Source organism: Protomyctophum parallelum (assembly GCF_964188405.1).
Source record: "Protomyctophum parallelum genome assembly, chromosome: 10".
Taxonomy (NCBI): Eukaryota; Metazoa; Chordata; class Actinopteri; order Myctophiformes; family Myctophidae; genus Protomyctophum; species Protomyctophum parallelum.
In genome coordinates, this window is record NC_139704.1 from 13,872,135 (window position 1) to 13,894,924 (window position 22,790).

A 22,790-nucleotide genomic window follows, 5' to 3' on the forward strand; every position below is an offset into this window, starting at 1 on the left:
AGACTCGCGTTGCTAAGATACAGTAAACAACCTCTACCGACAGTTTAGTGTTCGCGGTGAGCAGGACGACGGAAATTTAACAACAACAACGTTACGTTTATTGGGACAGTCTGAGTCAGGTAGGGCCGTAACATTATCAGAATTGTGTTCGTCTGTTAGCTTCATGCTATCTGAACTTTTGGAACTGTCTGTCTCTGTCCGTATGATTCAGTAATAATGTTGCATTCTGATTTTGCTTTGTTGTTTGCTGTTTTTAACACTCTGTAAAAGCAACAATATGTACCATTGTTTAGAAAAGCGCAATAAATTCATTAGAGTCGCTATCATAATCAAAATCCCTTCAAATCGGGAATTGAATGCTTGCCTGAATGTGTCTCTGTCTGGTGTATGGACAGGAAGAGAGGGCATGCACCTGAGAAGTCTGGGGACGTGACGTACGGGTCGGACCTCAAAGTGAAATTGGGAAGGTAATGCTTTGAAAATGGTCTCAAACTCAAACACTGTATTGTAAAGTAGCTAGGCATGCCTGCTTATCAGAGGCTACAGGCTATGGCCTATGGTTATTAATATCACTGAATGGTATTGAAGAACTTTTTATTATTCTGGATAAATCACAGAAAATCAACACAGATATTAATTACAAAAAAACAACAGATCATCATTGGCTAATTTCCCACTAATTGCAGATCACAAAATGGAGATAGTCTATGTGTACACCAAGAATCGCAGCGAGTTTGGCCGACAATGCAACTTCTCTGATCGGCCTTCTGAGTTACATGTGGACATTCTCCCCGATCCATCTTTGGCTGCCAACTTCATAGAGAGAGACCCCTGTGATGTTGCCATACAGTGCTCACAAGAGATGTCTGGGCATGAGGTAAGCACACGGGCGTCCTGCATGTCCTGCTACTGTAGGCCTATATGTAGTTTATTTTGCATGGTGATAAATAGACTACGTGTTATGTAGGCTGCATAATCTGGTAAACTTACAGCATTGGTTCTCAAACCTTTTCATATCAAGTACACCCAAATTTATACGTATTTGGCTGATGGACCCCCATCTGAAAATATTTTGTGCCCGGGACCCTCATACAAGATTTGTGTTTCAAAAATGTTCAAAACCTTGTAGATGTAGGTTTTCTAATACATGGCAGTAAAATGGTTTATTGGTTTCTGGTGACCCCCTGTTACAACCCCCTGGAAACCCTAGGGTCCCCGGACCCCACTTTAAGAACCATTGACGTACAGTACTGTTTCACTAACTGCTAACTTAAGGCAGGTCCTATTGAAACCTATAAAAACCTAGTCTAACCTTCAGTTTCTTCACAAGGTTCTCATCCATTGCACAATACTCGTACGCCAATGCCCTTGAGCAAGGTACTGACATTAAAGGGCATAATAAAGGACACCATTACTTTTTCCAAAGAGAGCCCATCACCCACCCAATTACGAAATACGTGTACTGTACTGTATGTAGGACACTCTTTCAAATGAGTACAATGATTAGGCAGCACTGCCCCTAATAGTTGGGATGGGTAAAAAAGAAAAAATGCAAATTCCACAGGGGCAAATACAACAGCATCAACAACCCAGCATTGAACTGACCTGTACATACAGTAAGGCCCCAGGCCTTATGTATAGGTCAGTTCAACGCTGGGTAGACCATCTGGAAACACACAGCTAGCCTGGTTAATAAACCAGACCGAATCAGCCGTTGGCAAAAATAAATTGCCTGCCGGCGGATTACGGTCTGGAGAGGCTCAATTGTACGCCCATTTCCTACACCAGAGAAATGGGACGGCCAATCGGGACACGGTATGCAATATGGGCGGGCTTTGGTACAGTGACTTTCAATGCTTGAGACCTTTGACTGACAGTAGCTCTGACCAATTGCGTCAAAGAGAAAATGTTTCAACCCGCCCCCCCTGGAAATGAAATCCAAGCTGAGCCTCCCCAGACTAATATCCCGCGGTCCGTGTGATATTAGTCTGGTTTATTAACCAGGCTAACACACAGCACCATCTGTAACCTGCCGCTGAACACCGCCTTGTCTTGTTTTCTGTTCAGGTGAACACGAAGCACATTGAAACAGTGAGCCGTGGCATGAACCACATGGAGGGGGGCTGGCCCAAAGATGTCAACCCTCAAGATGCTGAGCAGACCATCCGCTTCAGGAAGAAAGTCGAAAAGAATGAGCAATATGTCAACGCCATACTACAGCTGGGAGGAGTGAGTGTCCCGGTTCATCATTCTTCAGTTTGTGACTCAGAGTGTAGTTATACCTGGGGGACAACATGCAAATACGATTGATAGGAAACCAGCTGTAAGCTACAAGGAGATCCTCAGTAGCAGCTTTGGGAACCTGGTAATTTGGCTCTGTAGGAGGCTATAAGAGAGATGTCTGTTTATCCGGAGAGAGCGGCAAGTTTCTTGTGCACGATGCTAGCAGCAATGTGATGCGTTGTCTGCTTGTAGATTGTATAGTTGTATAGGCTACACGAATAATGTGCGGTTGTCAAAAATGCCTAGGCACGGTCATTCAAGAAGCACTGCTCTAAGGTGGTTGTGTCCTTCCCTCACACAGGTCATGGAACACTGCATCAAACAGAACAACGCAATAGACAGTTATCAGCAATACTTTGAGGATGAGGACGAGGTAGAGGAGGACCAAGAGCAGCCCTCAGCCAAGACTGTCAGTGTTTTCAGGTGCTTTGACAAAAACAAATAATAGCAGCAATACCAATACAGCTACGTATACAGTATGCCACGAGAGTCAATGTTTTATATGTATTACATATTAAAGTGAACATAGACCAGTGGTTTTCAAACATTTCTAGTGGGGTGAGTCTGTGGATATGGAGCTAGCCATCCTCACCAACATCTTCAGTTAAATCTATAGGTGTAGCTCCTATAATGCATGACAACATCGGTTCAGTTATTGATGTACTGTATGTTTGTTCAAGTAACTTCAAAAAAATCTGAAAAATAAAGCTGAAAAATACTGAGATACTAAGATGTGAACAGACAATCACATGTATGGTTCTTTCACCATTTTCCTTTCCAGAGACCCTAATGAGGTCAAGCGAACAGTCACCTGCCTGTCCTGGCAACCTGATGGCAGCCGGAAGCTGGCTGTGGCCTACTCCTGCCTGGAGTTCCAGAAAGCCACCAAAGACATGAGTTTTGACTCCTACATATGGGACATTGGTATGTATGTAGCAATGATTATTTGGAGACAAGCATTGAACAAATGTCCAACCTCTGTATATCTACAGCCTTGTTCAGACCTCATTAGTGAAGAGGGAACAATTATGTGAACTGCTGGCCTAGTGGTCGCGGACACATTTTAGTAAATATTCGCAATTTATATTTTATATTTATATTTTCTCAAAACTTCTGATTTTCTGTGTTCTGTGTTGTGAGCTCGGATATTTTAATGTTTAATTGGTTAATTCACAATGTATTTTGTAAAGTTTGTGTCCCGGAGACACCAAATCTATCTCTATCTTTTTTGGTCTTGAGCTGACAAGTATGGCAAACTGATATAACCTACGTCCTACGGTATATAATATGTGTTCCCAGAGAACCCCAATAAGCCAGAGATGACTGTGAAACCGGTGTCTCCTCTTGTGTGCCTGGAGTACAATCCCAAAGACTCACACATCCTGGTTGGGGGCAGCTACAATGGACAGATTGGTGGGTTATAACAACATCTGACTTCCATTCTCTCTCTCTCTGCCATGTTATCTCTTTCTTGATGTCTTGCCCTGTCATTGTAAGACAATAGTCTTAGAAATATCATATGGTTTGCATTATGTAAGGCAGCATGACTACGTCATTCAACCAGTTTTATCTGTCTCTGGAATTAAAATATTATGTTTTGAACTTGTGCACAGGGGGTCCCCAACCAAATGAGTTAGTATAGCATCAATACCAGTTAAACCGCTTGAACAGTGGCTATTTTGGCTATTCATTTTGGCTATTCAAATAACAATAATAATAATAATAATATATTTATTTTTTAAGACAATTAACAATTCTTGAAAGTTTGTAACAAATTCCTATAAGTGCCTGTGTGTGTTTGTATAACTGTATGACTTAGTGACATTTCTTTCTCAGCCTACTGGGACACTCGCAAAGGTGGCCAGCCAGTGGAAATGTCCACAATTGAGCACAGCCACCGGGATCCTGTCTATAAAGTCATCTGGTTGCAATCAAAGACTGGAAGTGATACTTTCTCTGCGTCCAGCGACGGCCAGGTCAGCCTAGCCTCTGTTGGCCTTTCACTGCACCTGCCACCTCCAGTGGTGTAAAGCAGTGGTTTTCAACCCTTTTCATATCAAGGGCCATTATTTATTCGTGATTTGATGAGATTTAGCCCAAAACGAAAGAATATTTTGTTATCGTATAAGATTTTGTCCACAATTCCATGCTGTATTGATGTGGTACCCTAGGAGAGATAACAGACAAACGATAGAAATAACAATTATTTTACATTTGCTAATTATGTAGACTAGAAGTAATGCAGATGCTTTTAAGAATAATGTAACTCTTGAGAGCGTAACATGAAACCAATTGGACCCGCAAGGGTCCATTTGTCGAAGGCGTTTGTTTCTTTATGTGACACCGTTGAGGAAGGTGACCACTGCACTGTCCCTCTGTCTGCCTGTGTCTGTTAGGTGCTGTGGTGGGACATCCGCAAGATGAGCGAGCCTACGGACAGGCTGGTGCTGGACCTCAACAAGAAAAGCAATCCGGACAATGCCTTAGGTGCTATGTCCCTGGAGTTTGAGCCCACCATGGTGAGTCATGGTTACCTCAGGTCAGTTAATCTCTCAAGAACAGATTCCAAGCCGTGCTACTGAATCTGTCGTCATGGGCATTCAGAACGTGTGTACATGGGGGGTAGGGGGTTTAGTGGAATGAAAACATAAGTGCCTCACCGGAAGAGGAGGCACACCAAACGGACCAAACAAATCTGTTATCCACATTCTATTGTGCAGTGCCCCCAGAGTCAAATTCAAGGAAAAAAACAGAAGAGGGCGCTCTTTTTTACTATTTTTCGCCAATGGGCTCCCAGATTGCAGGTCAGTAAATGAGCGGCATACAAAGAGGGCTATTTTATTTTAAATCTAACCTCATCTGTGTCTTCAGCCTACGAAGTTCATGGTGGGAACAGAACAAGGGCTTGTGGTGTCTTGTAACCGCAAGGCCAAGACAGCGGCAGAGAAGATTGTATGCACGTACGGAAGTCACCACGGCCCCATCTATGCTCTGCAAAGAAACCCCTTCTTCCCCAAAAACTTCCTCACAGTGGGGGACTGGACAGCTCGCATCTGGTCTGAAGACATCAAGGAGTCCTCCATCATGTCCACAGGGTAAGTCACATATTCAAAATGGCAACACACACACACACACACACACACACACACACACACACACACACACACACAATGATGTCACCGCTCATTAGCGCATGTAATTTTTACTATGCATGGACACTACACGGATAATGGATATCTATCCAGTTGTTCAAACTTATCATTGTTGCATCAACTGCACCACGTCCACGTCACCACCAAGCAATTAAAGGCTCTGCTGAGAAGGAGAGAGAGAGAGAGAGAAGTGTGAATGCAATCGCATCAAATAGCGTGGTTGGTACTGCAGTGATTTTCTCCTGTGTTCAATGCGTTTCTGCGCTTGTGTGTGGACACAGATATCTTTGTCGCGATTCTTTTTTAAACGGAGGTCGAAAATATCCGTTTAGAAAAAGATCCATATAGCCCAGAACTGTCCTGAGACAAGTCAAGCTAATATGAAATTCTCATCCCTGGAAGCTACCAGACGTCATACTTGATGGACGCCTGCTGGAGTCCAGTTCGTCCCTCAGTGTTCTTCACCGTCAAGACAGATGGAACGTTAGATGTGTGGGACATTCTCTTCAAGCAGAATGATGCTACACTGCGACTCAAAGTACGTTCTCTACTAGGGTTGCAACAGTTCATGAAAGTAATTGATTTAACCGATAAAAGAATAGATTCATACAGTAATCAACCCCTATTTTGGACAGTAGAGGTTCACATCCATCTTGTGAGGGCTATGTACTGTACATCGCACCACCGATCTGACCAATATGCCCACTATGGAGATCTCTGTATCTGTCTGTCCATGTCCCATAGATCAGATCCCTGATGTCATCAATACATACATACATTTTTACATTTTAATGAGACAATAATGTGACACGCCATTAATAATCTGATTCATCCTTTTTAACAACGTAAGCTTGCTTTACACTTAATTAAGAATCTAATGTATTCTAAACAAAAGATATATCTCTGCACTGCAGCAGATATCATTCACTAATCTTGGCAAGCACTGTGTGTGTGATGCGACTTGGCCTGTTGTAACTTTTTGTTTTTGTTGTTGTACTCAGGTATGTGATGAGGCTCTGTTCAGTCAACGAGTGCAGGACAATGGGCGCTTCCTGGCCTGTGGTTCCCAGCTGGGTACTGCCACCCTGCTGGAGATCTCCCCAGGCCTCTGCACCTTGCAGAAGAACGAGAAAACCCTGGTCACCGAAGTAAGAACGCAGCTCCAGCTGTTTCACTTTCATAAATGCTAATCAGCAACTCTGAGAGCAAGGGCCAATGTTAAAATGTACTAATCTTTATTTTATTTTGTTGTATTTGTACTTTTGTAGGGGAAGCAGTTGTAGGAAACTTTTAAAAGACATTATAGGGTGATCAAGTCCTTGATATATATAACTGTCAGTTATTCCAAGCTACAGGGCTTTATTTGCCAAGTTGTTTGCCAAGTTCAAACATCCAAACCTTTGTTTATACATGACATGACAACATGAATATAGACATGGTGAGGTACACATAAGAGAGAGTGTGACAATTTGTCTTTCTTGGTCAGATGTTTGAGCGTGAGACCAAGCGAGAGAAAATCTTGGAGGCACGGCATCGAGAGATGCGTATGAAGGAGCGCAGCCGCTCCGAGCAGAGCAAGGAGGAGTCTACCAACCCAGAGGGGGATGGAGAGGAGAGCCCCGAGGAGATGATTGCACGCATTGAGGCCGAATTCTTTGAGATAGTGGAATCGGAGAAGAAGAAACAAGAAGAGGAGAAACACCAGGGAGAGCCGGGAGACATATAGTTGTCCAAGACTCCAAGTAATGAATTACCTTTTTAAGTACTGTATATTAATGTTCATAATATGTATTTATGTACATGTATGTTTAGTGGACCACCAACTAACTGACTTTCAAATTTGTTATTATTACATTATATTAAATAATTCATTGACATTATTTGTTTGGATTCTAAATGTTTTAGTGGTGTTGTAGGCCTATTGCTTATGATGATGAGATTCTTACTTGGGACTTGTGTGTTGTGTGCATAGTTTCACGCCAATCGGTCATACAGTGCCAGAGATTAGCCATTCACAGAATGACTGATGGCTCTTTATCCTATTCCTAACCTTAACCTTAAACCACACTAAATGCTAACTTTAAATATAGGTTATTAACATAATCTTAATGAAGATAAATGAATGAAACAACACGAAACCAATGCCTAACCATAAGCATATCACTGCCTATAAACTAATTAAATTAATCAGATATTGTCAAAAGATATCTGAGATCAAGGGGAGTTGATCTCAGATGTCACAACACATGTTGTGACATCACCAGTTACGTTACTGTGGTGTAACTGGTGATGTCACGATATGTCAGTATTTATTTAGGTCAGTATTTAAGCCAACAGACTAGATAACCAAACTAAGCTGCTCAACAGATCAAAGATTCTAACATTAATTTGGAGCCATCACAGCCCATCAGGGTTGATCAAAATAGGAGATCTGATTAACCTATGCGAGATTGATCTTTTTCTTTGTCCGAGGGAACACAAGTGTTTCTACTTCAATGGCAAGGAAGACGTCCACTTATGACTCGCTGTTCAAGCTGCTTCTGATTGGCGAGTCGGCCGTGGGAAAGACATCCCTACTGTGCCGCTACAGCGACGACGCCTTCAACGCGGCATACATCTCCACCATTGGAATAGACTTCAAGATGAAAATCATTGAGGTGCAAGGAAAGAGGATCAAACTACAGATATGGGACACAGCGGGCCAGGAGAGGTTCCACACCATCACCACCTCCTACTACAGAGGAGCCATGGGCATCATGCTGGTCTATGACGTAGCTAATCGCAAGAGCTTTGAAAATATCAGCAAATGGCTGCGCTGCATCCGTAAGCATGCAAGTGACGATGTTAGGATTATGCTGCTAGGGAACAAGTGTGACATGGAGGACAAGAGAGTCGTACCAACAGCCGATGGGGAGCAGACTGCAAGGGAGCATGGCATTGCTTTTACGGAGACGAGCGCTAAGGACAACATCAACATTGAGAAGGCTTTCCTGGCATTAGTAGAAGACATCCACAAAGACAGTTATGTAGAGCCCAAAAGCAAAAATGTAAACGTCAACCTCAGCAGTGTGAGCGTAGTCACACGATGGAAGAACAAGTATTCCCTGAAGAAGAGCAAGTGTTGCGCTTGAACAAAACCCTAAAGACTTATTGTCTCCGCCAGGCCAATCAATGGTTGGGGCTGGAGGTTATATTTTTGCTCCTGGCTGAGTGTCTGTGTGTCTGGGTTGCAAACTACTTAGTCCCACGAGCCAGACTGTTGCCTCCCACATTTTTCAAATGCTTCCGTCATACAGTCTGGAGTAATATAAAATCTTGCTAGTTAGCAGAAATGGAAATTAAATAGTAAAATAAAATGTGACAATATTTGAGGGGCGTTACTATGCACAGCTCTATGTGTTTGTACCACGGAATGTGATGATTTCATTGGCTGAGCACAGAATGTGATGATGTATGATGATAAGAGCGCCCCTCACTTCACACAAGTGTGATTATTTTTGAGGGATTATTTTTTGTGTATTTCGCCTGTCGGCCAAGGAGGGCCAACCCACTCTGTCATATAGGATGTAGTTCTGTAAGGTTCACCAGATATAAATCGCAAAGCAGAATGATAAACTGCATCCAAGGGCTTGAGGACAGAAGGAGCAGCTTCTCCATAGATGGCATCTCCATAGTCCAACACAGAAAGAAAGACTGCTTCAATTATTATTATATTCGGCATCCCGGTTTAAGTTCGGATCGAACACCACTGCAGCGGGCTCTAGAAAGACAACCAGCACTGGTTCGAGCTATCTAATATGTCACTAGACTATTCAGCTGCAAATAGTTTGTGCACAGTGCACACTGTTAAATAACCAAATAAGTATTTTATGCTATTTAGCATTATTGAGGGGCGCTATCCCCTCCAACGTCTGGCTTTAGGAATTACGTCATATGGCAGCCAAGTCTAGGGGCTTTTAATGTTTGTTTAGACTAGAGCACTTTTGCCTGGTAATGTTTGTTTAGAGCACTTTTGACTGGTAATGTTCGTTTAAAGTGCTCTAAACAAACAAAGAATGATAAGAAATCACACCTGTGTGAAGTGAGGGGTGCTCTTATCATTATACATACATTTTATACATCATCTCATGGACAACTGAATTTATGTGATTGGTTAGCCGATTTGCTCGGCTACATATGGTGTCACGTACATTTTCCATTTGTGTTGCCACAAATTTACGTCATATTTGAGGGACATATGACCTAATTTATCCTTGCATTGTCAATGGCAAATATATAAAAAATAAATTATATATATATGAAAATATGAGACGTGTGGGGACAAAAGCTGTATATAGGAGGGGCTAGCGCCCCTCCAAAAACAAAAACAGGACCCCACTCGTTACGTAAGGTGGCAGTCAATTCTATGGACTTTAATGTTTGTCTTTCCCGAATCCCACTGCCCTTCGGCCAGTCGAGCTCTAACGCCACGGGTAAAAAATAAAATAAAATAGAAATGCACTCTGTCGAGCTGCACTCTGTGCGCTTTGCACACAAGTTGGCCATGGATGGCCTACTTGTGCGCGAGCAGAGTGCGCAACTTATCTCTGTCCCTCCCTCTATAAAATATAACAAATAAAGATGAAACCCATAAACAAACATTTACTTACACCAATCGAAAACAAAATTCCTTTCCTATAACTGTACACAAATTACGATGTGTTGCAAAGAAGTATAACAATTCTATTGTCCAGTCAAAACCCATTCACAATCCCTAATTGGCCGAGGGGACCACTAAAAATTCACAATCCCTGATTGGCCGAGGGTGTCACCAACGTACGCACGCAGCGCTCTGATTGGCCGAGGGTGTCACCACTCACCAACGTACGCACGCAGCACCCTGATTGGCCGAGGGTGTCCAGAGTAGTCCAGTATTCACCACATATGCAGCCGAAAACATTACTTGCACACGCTCTGCTTGCACAAGTAATAAAAAATACAAATAAAAAGTGTAACGCAGAAACCTGTAGCCTGTAGAATGATGTTCCCATAGGTGCGCGTCACCGTTTGATGATCTGGTAGACCTCTCAACAGCAGTTATAATGTATAAAGCACATAACAGACTGCTTCCGCCCTGTGTCCAGGAGTTGTTCGAGGCTCGAGAGAGCAGGTACAATCTTAGGGGATTCGGCATTATTCAGGCGGAATAAGGCAAGAACCAACAAAAAGGCGAGATGTATAAGCGTAAGAGGTGTGAAACTATGGAACGGCTTAGACAATTAATTGAAAAAGTGCGGCTCAATTAACACATTTAAAAGAATGTATAAATCTAAAATTATAGATAAGTATAGAACATTATAAACCTAGTATTTTTACTAAATCATATTAGTATGACAAAGTAATATAAAAACCATATAATAATCATATATATATATAACATTCTTCTCATGTGCGACTCTGGATTCTGTGTGATCAAATCTGTCTTCTCCTGTGTATCTTTCTGTTTTACTTTTCCTTGTGTTCTCTTTTGTGTTTGGTTGTTTGTTTTTTTGTCTTGTTTAGTTTTTCATGTTTTTGTTTTTTTGTTTTCTCTCTCTTCTGTTTTTTTTTTCTCTGTCTGTTTTATGTCCCCCACTCCCTTATGGGCAAAATAGGTGGCTGAAATGTGCTTGAATCATGTGTTTTATATTATTAACTATACATTATGTGAAGACATCATAGACAGAAGTGATGATGGGTCTGTGGCAAATTTGGAGGCTAGTGGAGTGGTGGTCAGCCCGTGATGACCTGAGGCACACATGCAGCAACGTTGCCTCTCTGATTGCGACTGTAGGGCAGATTACTATGAAAACCTGCAAAACCTGTCATAGTCAAGGGATATTCTGGGATAAAATCTGGGAATACATTTCTTACCAAATTTTTCTTCACCAATGTTTGTAAAGGTGTCTACTAACACATCCCACATTGGTTTCTATTCAGCCACCCTAGGGCAATTTTTGACAGCTGCTGAAAGTTGGGGTACCATTAACAACCAACGTATGGCAAAATGTTCTAAATTTCATTATACTTTACGTAGCATGTGACGTGTCAAACTAGGGTTTTTTTGTGCTTCTGAATCCATTCCATTTGTTTTGCATGAAAAACACTCCTTGGGCTAAATTCAGCCATATCCACTTGCCCATAGCCCTAACGGCTATGGTCGTTTTTATGACCTCATTAATCTATGACATCAGTCATCTATATGAGATAACTATGATGTACAGTATATGACTCTAACTTTTGGCTGCCATACTTCATTATAGAATCAAATTCAAATATTTCAGCTAATAATGTCAGCCAACTATGAAGACAGAGACAAAGCCAATGGTCCTGAGGGCATGGAGCCAGATGGAATCATTGAAAGTACCTGGACCGAAATCGTGGATAGTTTTGATGAGATGAACCTGCATGAGAATCTTCTCAGGGGAATCTACGCCTATGGTTTTGAGAAACCCTCTGCTATCCAGCAGAGAGCCATTATCCCTTGCATCAAAGGTCATGATGTGATTGCTCAGGCCCAGTCCGGGACGGGGAAGACTGCTACCTTTGCCATCTCCATCCTGCAGCAGATCAATGTGGAGCTTAAGGGCACACAGTCACTGGTACTTGCCCCTACCAGGGAACTGGCTCAGCAGATCCAGAAGGTGATCATGGCCCTTGGGGACTACATGGGTGTCAACTGCCATGCCTGCATCGGAGGGACTAACGTCCGCAACGATGCGACGAAGCTTCAGGCCGAGGCCCCACATATTGTGGTAGGAACCCCCGGACGTGTCTTTGACATGCTCAACCGCAAGCACCTCTCCTCAAAAAACATCAAGATGTTTGTGCTGGACGAGGCTGACGAGATGTTGAGCAGAGGCTTCAAAGAACAGATCTACGAGATTTTCCAGAAATTAGAGACAGACACACAGGTTGTTCTGCTGTCTGCCACCATGCCCAGTGATGTCCTGGAGGTCACCAACAAGTTCATGCGTAATCCTGTGCAGATCCTGGTGAAGAAAGAGGAGCTAACCCTGGAGGGTATCCGCCAGTTCTACATCAATGTGGAGAAGGAGGAATGGAAGTTGGATACACTGTGTGACTTGTACGAGACCCTGACAATCACCCAGGCTGTCATCTTCATCAACACCAGGAGGAAGGTGGACTGGCTCACAGAGAAAATGCATGCTAGGGACTTTACTGTCTCTGCCCTGCACGGAGACATGGACCAGAAGGAGAGAGATGTGATCATGAAGGAGTTCCGCTCTGGTTCCAGTCGAGTCCTCATCACCACTGACCTTCTGGCAAGAGGTATCGACGTGCAGCAGGTGTCCCTGGTCATCAACTACGATCTGCCCACCAACAGGGAGAACTACATCCACAGGATTGGCCGTGGTGGTCGCTTTGGTAGGAAGGGTGTGGCCATCAACATGGTGACAGAGGACGACAAGCGCACTCTGCGTGACATCGAGACATTCTACAACACCACTGTGGAGGAGATGCCGATGAATGTCGCTGACCTCATTTAAAAAATATATTTGATTTATTAGGCCCCTGTGGGCCTAATAAATCATATATATTTTTTCAATGTGTAAACTTTTTAGGCCCCGTGGGCCTAAAACGTTTACACGGAATAAAGGTTTGCCATTGACTTGGATGCCATGTGATGTCACCGGGGACACACAAAGCCACACATTGGACCATCTAGCACCGCTAAAAAAAGATTCTGCCTGCCAATTGGCCCTACCCCTGTTCCCCTTTTATCAAATGTGTCTGTTTAGTTCTCACCACGAGAACCTCGCGTTTTGACAAAACTCTCCCTGCACTCCCTTCACTTTCTCCCCCATCGGCATCCCCCATGAACTGCTAATGGGAGACTGTAGTTCTGATCTTCCTGATACCAATTTTGTTTCCAAGTATTGCATTTCACACAATTCTGCTGGCCATCTTTATCTGGCAAGGATGGACTGTTCTACTGTATAGTAAAATTGATCAAGAAAAATAATAATATTATAAAATAAATATTTCAAGAAGTATAAAATGTGAAAAACAAAGAGGAGAATTGGAATCATTTGAATATTTGTCATAACAAGCATTAATGTATGTACTTGACTGAACACATTTCTTATGTTTCCAACTCAAAGCTCCATTATCTTGTTTCAAGGGGTGCTTGGGGTTATTTTACACACATACATCTTCAATAAACTGTATATTGGAAAATTGATACATTTTAAGTAAATATAAAGTTATAAACAATACAAATAGTATCAAATGTGGGGGGCTAAGTGGAGGTACTTGAAGGTGACCTACGGATGAGTGTGCACAAGAAAACTGCCGCTGAGTGGTCTAGCGTTTTTTGAGATCGCAGACACAGACACACAGGCAGACTTCAGATTCTACAGTCAACAGACACATCTGTGACTGTTGAGCACAAACAAATTATAGGAACAAGGTTATTTATTGTAACAGATGGTAAAGCTGGCAGTGGCACTACATTGAATGCTGGAAAATACCAGTCCATCTGAGGAAGTGCTGTGCAGTCTTTTGTGCAACAAGATAAATGTGTGCTACCAGAAAATCTATTTAATGTGGTCTCTATATATTTCATTTGTGATGCCCAGTGCCCACCCACAAAGCAATATGAATTAATATAGGATGGGTACACAGTAAAGCACTAAAGGAAAAGTGTTCTCATCTGTTTGCTGTTATATATTTGTGCTCAAGTCTCCCCAATGTTGTTTGTGATCTTGGAACGTACGACCTGCCTGAGGTGGTTTTTATTTTTACTGTGCAACACATGTTTTTAACTTTCCATGCTGCACAAACTTTCCATGCTGCACAAACTGGTCCTCGAAACAACACCTTAAGAAACTTTGTACTTCCTGCTGCTACTTTTTTTTTCACCTTCATATGAGGCTAATGTTTATAATACCCTATGTAAATACCTGCATAAGATACCTGCCCAGTGCCCATAGAGCCTACCCTACATCAGTTTGAGAATCACTGCTCTACACGACACAACCGATAGATGGCGGTGTATATCCATAGTGTATAGCTAATGAAAGCTTGCCGGTCAGAAGTGACGTAGTAAGTGCGCGCCACAGTACCAATTCCAAAGAGGGCTGCTGTTGGGAGCTCAGTATGAAAGTGTGTACTACTAGTAGAAACAATGTTAAATCCAGAATTAATACGACTTTTAACAGATAGCGACTATCTGGCGAAGAGCACTGAAGGCATTCTAACAATTGACACTCAGTGCTCAAAGGAATTGAGACAGAATGAAGGTTGTAAAGATGATAACACACCAACGCCGTTTACCTTCACCCCTCAACGGATCCATGTAAACAAGGACCACGAGTTATTTGAGGTAAAGTGGTGTACAGACGTACTGTTTTCAAAAACACAATGTAGAAATGCTCTGTTTCAAGTAAAAGTAACTGTATTGTAAAGTGGCGCTGTTTATACATAAGTCAAGGGCTGACATGTATGTTTTATTACTATTGATTCTGTGTAATTTGTTCACGTTCATGTTACAATTTGGAGTTGATTTTAATTACTTTGATGCTGTCTAGCTTATATCTTAATATACGGTAATACATATCATAAAATGTAAAAATGGGACCCTGCTCAGCATCAAGGGTTTGATTGGGGGTCAAATGGTAGTGAGTAGATGTTTTAAAGTATTGGAAAATGGAAACATTCAAGTAACGTAGAAGTAACCTTATTGTACAGTAGCTCTGGATAATCGTAGAAGCAGTAGAAGGGTATTATGGACCAGAGCAATTGTACAGTAGCCCTAGCCTACTTGTTTTCACCAATTGAGGTAATGGTAAATGGCTACTATAGTTTGCACTGTTAACTTTATTAGTGTACAAATGGAACCAAGTGGACCAGAGACGAAATGTTTTTTATAATCGTCGTCCCGTCCCCCCCATAAACACAGCGGTACGATTTCAGAACACATGATTCACTCATGACTTGTTTCAGACCTTTCTGAAGGTCTGTTTCGTTCAGTTCACTCTCAGATTTGCTTCCATTTGCTCCCTGAATGTGTATTGTGATTAACTTTACAGGATGGAGACGTTCTTAGACACTTGTATATACAAAACCTGTATACTTTAGAGCCGGATGACAAGCCAAAACTCAGGTATAATAATAATACAACAGTACACTATTCATGCAATAATGTATTGCAGTCCTTATGCAATACTTATTTTTTGTGTCTGTACTCATTGCCTGCTCAGATGGATTTTAGTTATGTAATCCTTCCAGATGTATCTTTGTTACTTAATGTTCACATGTGATGTATGTTATTTAACCAGATGACATGCTGTATATGCTTGTCCTGACACACATGCTCTGTACGTTATTCGGAACGCAGCAGCCAGACTGCCAAAAGCCAAGAGAGCAGAGCATATTAAGGCCATTCCACACCAATTATTTTTCCACTTAGGCTCATGCACATTTGTATTCTGTTATGCTCTTTTCTAGCACAACTTTTACGTTTTTATATTTTAATGGCCATTGTTCACACCATTACGTTAGCATCCACACTGAAGAACGATTATGTTATATGTAAACAGTGCATCAAACACGCACTGCACAGTCCAACTGTGTATACGCACAGAGGGCGAGAGGGGGAAGAAAGATCTCAGTCCCCATGGTGCTAAAAGATGGGATAATCTGACTAATTATTAACTCATTAAAACTTGGAAAGCATCTTTTTGAACATTTTGGAAAAATCTTGAAAGTGAGAGAACGACTGATTTAGAAGCCAAGGCATTTGTAGAACTGCCCCAGGTCTTAATGGGTTAGCTATTGATAATCATCTCCTCGTCTTTCCGTTAACATTTCTCCGAAAGTGAATAACACAGACTGCATTCCAGATGTCCTTCTGAAGGATTCTGTCAATGTTTCTATCGTTCATGAAATTGTGCTGAAAGTTGTTTTCCGGCTCTTGTTGGTATAGTTGTAGTGTGCCATCCACTTCAATAGGACACATTTAAAATGTAAAATTACATATTTATAGTGATCTAAAAATGTCTTCAGTCAAGGACAGCCCAAATAGAATTCATGCTGTTTACTTGCTCTGGACTGGACAAGAGCATTTACCAAACTGCAACTTCTGTTTATTGTCACAAGTGTACTGGTGTTAAAGTGTGTGAAATACTTTTTAGCGCAAGGCAAGCTACCCAACACCAACACCCACATTGAAAATGAAATGACATCTACAATCATGGCAGCAGCCATTCAGACCACCCCCTTTATCAACGCTACCATGGCAGGAAAGTGTTTCTCATGTAATGTGACTCACGTTTTCGTGTATTTATGAAACTCTCTCCTTCCCTTTTCTATTGTGATTTGAACAGTGTGTGTGAGTTTGGCTGTCACATCTCTGGGTGCAGCCAGGTGTTCAGCAGCGTGGAGGAATATGAGCACCACTACAACTCTCTACACAGACATGTGTGCTGCTCCTGTCGCCGCTCCCTGCCATCTAACCGTCTGCTAGACATTCACATTCAGGAGTGGCATGACTCCCTTTTTAGTATCCTTGCCGAAAGGCAAGATATGGTAATTTTAACAAGCCAAAATCACAACATGTACGTACTACAAGTCTAAACAAGTTATTCTAGTGTTCTAAATATATACTAAAGGACCATGCATGTTTAGCTCACTGTCTAGAAGTTATATACTCTACAGTCTACACTTTACTGTTGACAATTTTCTTGACCTTCCAAGAAGCTATTGGTTTCCATTAGTTTCAGTATGCAAATCAACATGCTTGATATAGGTAATCCAACACAGTGAACTTTATGTTGTCTTTATTTTTTTATGATTGCCTTTTAATTCAGTTGAACATGTGGATTTATTTTAATCGGCTTGCTGACAATAGTCAAGTGACTATTGACTACTAATATTATATAATATTATTAATGAAATTCAGATGACCAAAACGGAATCATGTTGAATGTCTATTAGCTGTAAAACAGATATTTTAAGTGGACTTGTCATCACCTTGAAGTTTGAGCTACAGTATTAGTGAAATTGGTAATTATTCAGAAAGAAAAAAAACAATTGAATTTCAGTTCAATCAGTCAACAATCAGAATATTGGTCTGAAAGAAAAAGAAAAATCACAATTATATGTTCTTTCCTATTCATCAGCCCAAACATACACAATTGGCAGGTACATATTTATAGGTAATTTGACTCAACCTTGAGCAAACATGTTGCTTAGATATAGCTTGTTCAATTACTCACTCAATGCGTCTTTGTATCTCTAGTCTCTACCTGCATAGTCAATTGCAGTTAGCCTCAACTAGCCTGACCATTCTCCACATTGTTTTGCCATTGTAAAACATAATTTAGGTTTTTATTTTTGTCTCTGCCTCTTATTTCCAGTACCAGTGTCTGGTGGAGGGTTGTGAACAGAAGTTCAGAACCAGTATACAGAGGAAAGACCACATGATTACTATTCACAAGTACCCTCCTGATTTCAGATTTGACAAGGCTAAAAAAGACAAAAGGTGGGTTGTCCACTAGATGGCATCACAAACCATTATTTGTGTAAATGGTTGAATCCACATTTTGTCAGAAGACATTTATTTATCTCTAAATAAGAACTTATGTTCATGTTGCACAAGTACAGTTTAACTATTAAAATAAAACAATACTGCATTTGTATCCAGAGAAATTATGTCTTTAGCTAAATCAATAGATTTTTGTTATATTTTGTGTGCCTGTGTGCGTGCTCATGTGCATAATCTTACTGCATTGACCTTGATATCTTCACCAGCAGAGCCACGGAAGAGAAGATGGCACAGAGAGAGACAACTATGGATGTGATGGAGGATGTCTGTGAGGCGGAGGGTGTGTGTGAGGAGATGGAAGCCATGGAGCTTCATCTGTCTCAGGAAGGAGAGACGGTGGAGGCTCTTCACACAGCTTGCTCTTCCACCATGGAGGCACACACAGCGTCTTGTCATGATGCTGCAGCCACTAGCACTGAGCAGCTTAAACCACGCTACTCTTACAGGTCAGTGAAGTTTATTTTCTTTTCATAAGCTGTGTTTTCTCTACAATGCCAGTATGGTACTAGTTAAAAGATGTAGCATAACTTGCTGGCATGGGCAGTGGGAGAGTCGTTTTCGTATGCCCTACTTGGCAGTAAAAGTGCTGGTTGGGACAGTTCATTTGTTTACTTTGTATAGCGGGACAGTACTTGTCACAATACTCTTGTGAGAGGTGACTATAAGCTCTCTCTCTATCGCTGTTTAAGCATGCTTGCTCTATCCAAGTGGTCTCTCTTGCTGAAACTAATGCTTGCTCGACCAGTAAGCACGCTCTTACTCACTCTTTAAGCTCTCTTTCTCAACGTCATGACGCTATCTGATACAGTGATGTTCTGTGTTCGCACTATAGAGAAAAAGATCTGTCCACGTTTTCACATGACATGGCAATCGAATGTGCCACTACATTGGCTGCATTTCAGCTAAGTGAAAATGGAATAATGGAAATTCTGTTTTAGCACTAAGACCAAATGTTGGCATTGAGTTTGTTTGGATAATTTAGCCATTTTCATGTAGCATCACTTAGACCAGTGCTACAACTTCACATGCAACTGCAATTGTTGCTTCAATTTAGTTGCAGGGATTAAACCCCCGTCTGCTAATGGCTGAAAATATTCCAGATTGCATTTCCTCCTGCATGAAAGTGGTAGTTCACTGCCAAAATGACAGATTCTCTGATCATTTACTCACCCCATTAAGCTTTGAATATGTATAGGCTAGATTTTCTCATTTTTATAATAATGCCAACCATGTTGTATAATTAGAAATGTGGGTGACCCGATAACCAAGTGGTTAGGGCTCTAATGCCTGACAGCGAGTTCCCAGTTTGATTCCTGGTTGGCCAGAACATTTGCTGCATTTCACTCTCCTACTCTCTCTCTCTCCATGTCTCTTGTCTCTACACTGTCATCAAATTAAGGCGAAAAATATATAACGATAAAGAAAATGTTTAATTACAAGCAATCTTATAATGCTTGCTATATTATTATCAACATAAAATACAAATTTCAGCCGCCGTATTGTATTGTTTCAGGGTCCCGAAGACTGTATGCTTTGGTCCAGGCTCTGTCCGAGGGTTCAGAGGGCGAGGAAGGAGAAAATAAAGCACTGGAATCAAACCCACTATAGCTTGTCTCTAACTTAAATTTTTGATTTGTTGTACTTGTAACTTGAGTACATTTCATGTAAAATGTGTCATTAACTGTGAATATTTTTTTATAAGCAAAGGCCTACATTTTCATATACCAGGTGTTGTACAGCTCTGTGTTAAGTGACATGGACCTGAAGGCCAATATAGGCGATCACAGAATACCTTAAATTATGTATAATTTATCATCTCCTACATGGCTCCCATTTCCTACACATGGTGACAATCTGGACGTTAACAGATGGGACCAACAGTACTCCTGAATATTACAAACCGTGTTTTCCGTTGCAGATGATACAATGGTGAACACAATCTTGTTACATGAGCCTTGATCTTCATCCAGTGCACTGGCTCAATTTCTGGTTCCTTTTCTCAACCTGTTCATGTGTGTAGTTGTGTACATTAGCATGATGCTCTTGAAATCCAAGGCAGTGGTTTTGTTGTTGACAGCCTATAGCTTAAAATGTATAAACTATGCTTCATGTTTAACAATTATGAGGCCTCTGTATAGTTAATTTTTTTTTAAGTTTAAACAATTACAATAAATGATACAATTATAGGTCTGTTATTAATAAAATATATATAAATATAAATGGAACTTTTATTATCACACAAGATATCTTGTTTGGAGTCATTTTAATAGTTGTAAAAAACATTTTCACCACCAATACACTGTACATTGATGACTATAAATATATATATGCGTAATCCATCACTTATCTTTTTATAAAGTTTGCAAAAATAGTTGACTGTTATTTACACTTCCAGCAATAATGATACATTACAATTCAAAATTCTACTGTCGTTAGTAGAATGTCATGGTTTTGGGCTTGGAAGAGAACTTTTATCACAAGGTTTTGAAATTTCCTTACATTAATTACTAAACGTTTATAATTTTTACAATTTCAATTTAGGCATTTAGCAGACGCTCTTAATCCAGAGAGACTTACATTAAGCAACATAAACCATTGTCACTGTAAAGCTGCAGTTCTTAAATATATTCACATTTGTGACTTTGTGAATTCAAAATGATGGAAATTACTGCATGGCTCATGGTAACCTTATAGGGTTATGTCATTTGAAGCTATTTGGAAATACCATTGTAAACCATTTCCTAGTTAAAGTGAAGTTTTTGCAAATAATTCCACAGCCATAATTTGGCTATTACCGTTTTTCCTTTTAAATATGTGAAGTTCTTTAGACTCTCCAAGCAAACTAAATTCAGAAAGATCACATACATTCATGGCTAGTAGCTATAGGTGTCAGAGTACCCACACACAAACATGATGCATTATAAAAGTTATAGATATGAATATCCTTAAAATTAAATGCCGTCAATACATTTCAGGCCTAAGTTAGTTTCTCATTTATTTTATGTCAAAAGCCTTAAATTTCACATAAAAACATAGAATGGTTCTTACAGGGTGAGTGTATATGGGGATATTTTTTTTAATCATTTTGGTTCAATGGTGGGATAGAAAAGAAATCCTGTTCCAATATTGATTACCATGCAGGGCCTATTAAGAATGTTTTCTGGAATAGATCACCATTTTAGCCCCAGGGACGGCTGGTATAAGGATTTTTTTTTTACTGGCCATCAAAAATATTTGTATTCTTGGGAAACAGTCAACAAACGTTTAAAACGTTTTATGCAAAATTAGTATAATTGGTATGCGTTTAGAAACGAATGTGTATCATTAGGCCTGTTAACTAATAGGCAGCATATTGACAACGGCATAGTCTTGGAGGAGAAAAGATTAACGTTAAGACAAGTAGTACATCCCATATGGTCCACCGAATAGTCCTGGAACCGGTAAGGCAGGCCGCGGTCCATGCAGGGCCCCGTACAGGGACGGGTGGCCCATGTGTGCGCTCAAGGGGAAGGGGAAGGCGAAGGCCGGGAGCAGTGGCTTGGCCGCCAGCTTGTATTTTTCCAGTTCAGCCTCCTGTAATCTCTTTGCCTTGGCCCGGCGATTCTGAAACCAAATCTTGACCTGGGTCTCTGTGAGGCTGAGGGAGTTTGAGAACTCCGCTCTTTCCGCGATAGAAAGGTACTGTTTCTGACGGAATTTCCTCTCCAGAGAAAGCAGCTGAGAAGTTGTAAAGGGAGTTCTTGGTTTTCTGTTGTTCTTGTGTTTCCGTAGAGGACATGAAGGCGGGCTGGGGAGTCCTATAATTAATTTGGAAAGACAGGCAGGTGGTCACTCACAGCCAACAAATAAGACCTACCGGTATATTGATTCAAAATTCACAAAATTGGTGAACATGATATAATACATTATACAGGGTCAGGGATTAACACAAGAAAGTCACCTTGTTTAATTAATAGAATACCAAAGTGAAACGAGGATTTATAAAATACAATACTTTATAGACCTACAGAGACGGGATAGCTATAGTGCTACACTTCACTAAAGCATGCAACACGGTGAGAGAATGACAGCAAACTCACTTGGAGGGGATGCGTATGAAGTCTGAAACCAGGGACTCTGTTCCTTGTCACTGAGGTCGGCTGCTTCTCGTTTTGTGCAGTCGGACAGCTCCGCTGCACCACTCCGTTGGAGCCGCTTGTGCGCGTAAATGTCCCCTGGTGACTGACTCCCAGACCCATCTGAACCGGCCTCTGCAGAGTAGTGGTGGGTTCTGGTCAGCGTCTTGTCTGATATTAAGGATTCAACACTGAAAGGCAGATTTAAACTTTTGTCTATACATCTTCTAACAGGTGACCGATCTAGCCTCTTGAGCGCATCAATTCCTATTTTTCCGCAGCGGTCGCCTGGTAACGTCTCCCCAGGAGTGTTGCTGGGTGATCCCGGTGCAGGATTCATCATGCACGAATGGGGTGCCATACAAGTTCTCTGCCGCTGGCTGGTCAGTCAATCCCCGGTTGTTTGCTTCGTGTTTCACTCTCAAGAAGAATTTGTTCCGTTGCATGCGACTCTTTCGTGACGATATGCTGCGCAATTAAGCGGTGAGCTCAGTTTTACGCACGGACGTAGGGCTACCTCTCCTTCAATGAAGTTCCACAAGTTTCTCTATCATCTTGCCGCCCGCCAATCACGTTGCCATGCCTCTCCATGTGACTCACTCGAACGTTTTCTGATAGGCCAGGCTTCCGAAAGTGTTCATCTTTGATTGA

At 41.3% G+C, this 22,790-nt stretch overlaps 5 protein-coding genes across 6 annotated transcripts; 4 read left to right on the top strand and 1 right to left on the bottom strand.

Annotated features, from left to right (window-relative positions):
- Positions 1–694: 694 nt before the first annotated feature.
- dnai2b (dynein, axonemal, intermediate chain 2b) lies at positions 695–7,161 on the top strand (the record flags this gene model as incomplete). The annotated part of the gene is made up of 11 exons (XM_083774896.1): positions 695–877; positions 2,068–2,229; positions 2,585–2,706; positions 3,065–3,207; positions 3,583–3,696; positions 4,120–4,259; positions 4,680–4,802; positions 5,155–5,378; positions 5,838–5,973; positions 6,437–6,583; positions 6,922–7,161. 11 exons carry the CDS (start codon positions 695–697, stop codon positions 7,159–7,161), a joined length of 1,734 nt encoding a protein of 577 aa, XP_083631022.1.
- A 769-nt stretch (positions 7,162–7,930) lies between these two features.
- LOC310865685 (ras-related protein Rab-10-like) lies at positions 7,931–8,566 on the top strand (the record flags this gene model as incomplete). Its single annotated transcript, XM_083774897.1, has 1 exon — positions 7,931–8,566. The coding sequence occupies one exon, from the start codon at positions 7,931–7,933 to the stop codon at positions 8,564–8,566; it is 636 nt and encodes a 211-aa protein (XP_083631023.1).
- Positions 8,567–11,743: 3,177 nt separating this feature from the next.
- LOC310865365 (eukaryotic initiation factor 4A-I-like) lies at positions 11,744–12,964 on the top strand (the record flags this gene model as incomplete). Its single annotated transcript, XM_083774454.1, has 1 exon — positions 11,744–12,964. The coding sequence occupies one exon, from the start codon at positions 11,744–11,746 to the stop codon at positions 12,962–12,964; it is 1,221 nt and encodes a 406-aa protein (XP_083630580.1).
- A 1,592-nt stretch (positions 12,965–14,556) lies between these two features.
- On the top strand, positions 14,557–20,618 carry znf511 (zinc finger protein 511). 2 transcript variants are annotated; one of them, XM_083774337.1, is made up of 6 exons: positions 14,557–14,802; positions 15,509–15,582; positions 16,805–17,006; positions 17,837–17,961; positions 18,231–18,470; positions 19,538–20,618. In XM_083774337.1, exons 1-6 carry the CDS (start codon positions 14,605–14,607, stop codon positions 19,605–19,607), a joined length of 909 nt encoding a protein of 302 aa, XP_083630463.1. In that variant the 5' UTR covers positions 14,557–14,604; the 3' UTR covers positions 19,608–20,618. The 2 variants fall into 2 exon arrangements, with proteins under 2 accessions (XP_083630463.1, XP_083630464.1); XM_083774338.1 differs by having other exon boundaries at positions 18,234–18,470; positions 19,538–20,617.
- Positions 20,619–22,683, bottom strand: msx3 (muscle segment homeobox 3). Its single transcript, XM_083774339.1, has 2 exons — positions 22,104–22,683; positions 20,619–21,821 (listed from the first exon to the last, which is right to left on the bottom strand). Exons 1-2 carry the CDS (start codon positions 22,498–22,500, stop codon positions 21,415–21,417), a joined length of 804 nt encoding a protein of 267 aa, XP_083630465.1. The 5' UTR covers positions 22,501–22,683; the 3' UTR covers positions 20,619–21,414.
- Positions 22,684–22,790: the final 107 nt, after the last annotated feature.

Excerpts from the sequence above, each read along its gene's own strand:
- znf511 (XM_083774337.1), top strand. The coding sequence starts at position 14,605 with ATGTTAAATCCAGAATTAATACGACTTTTAACAGATAGCGACTATCTG. Across the intron at positions 17,962-18,230 it reads AAGGCTAAAAAAGACAAAAG|CAGAGCCACGGAAGAGAAGA; the intron begins GTGGGTTGTCCA and ends TATCTTCACCAG. Across the intron at positions 18,471-19,537 it reads AAACCACGCTACTCTTACAG|GGTCCCGAAGACTGTATGCT; the intron begins GTCAGTGAAGTT and ends GTATTGTTTCAG.
- msx3 (XM_083774339.1), bottom strand. The coding sequence starts at position 22,500 with ATGGCACCCCATTCGTGCATGATGAATCCTGCACCGGGATCACCCAGC. Across the intron at positions 21,822-22,103 it reads TTCATACGCATCCCCTCCAA|GACTCCCCAGCCCGCCTTCA; the intron begins GTGAGTTTGCTG and ends AATTAATTATAG.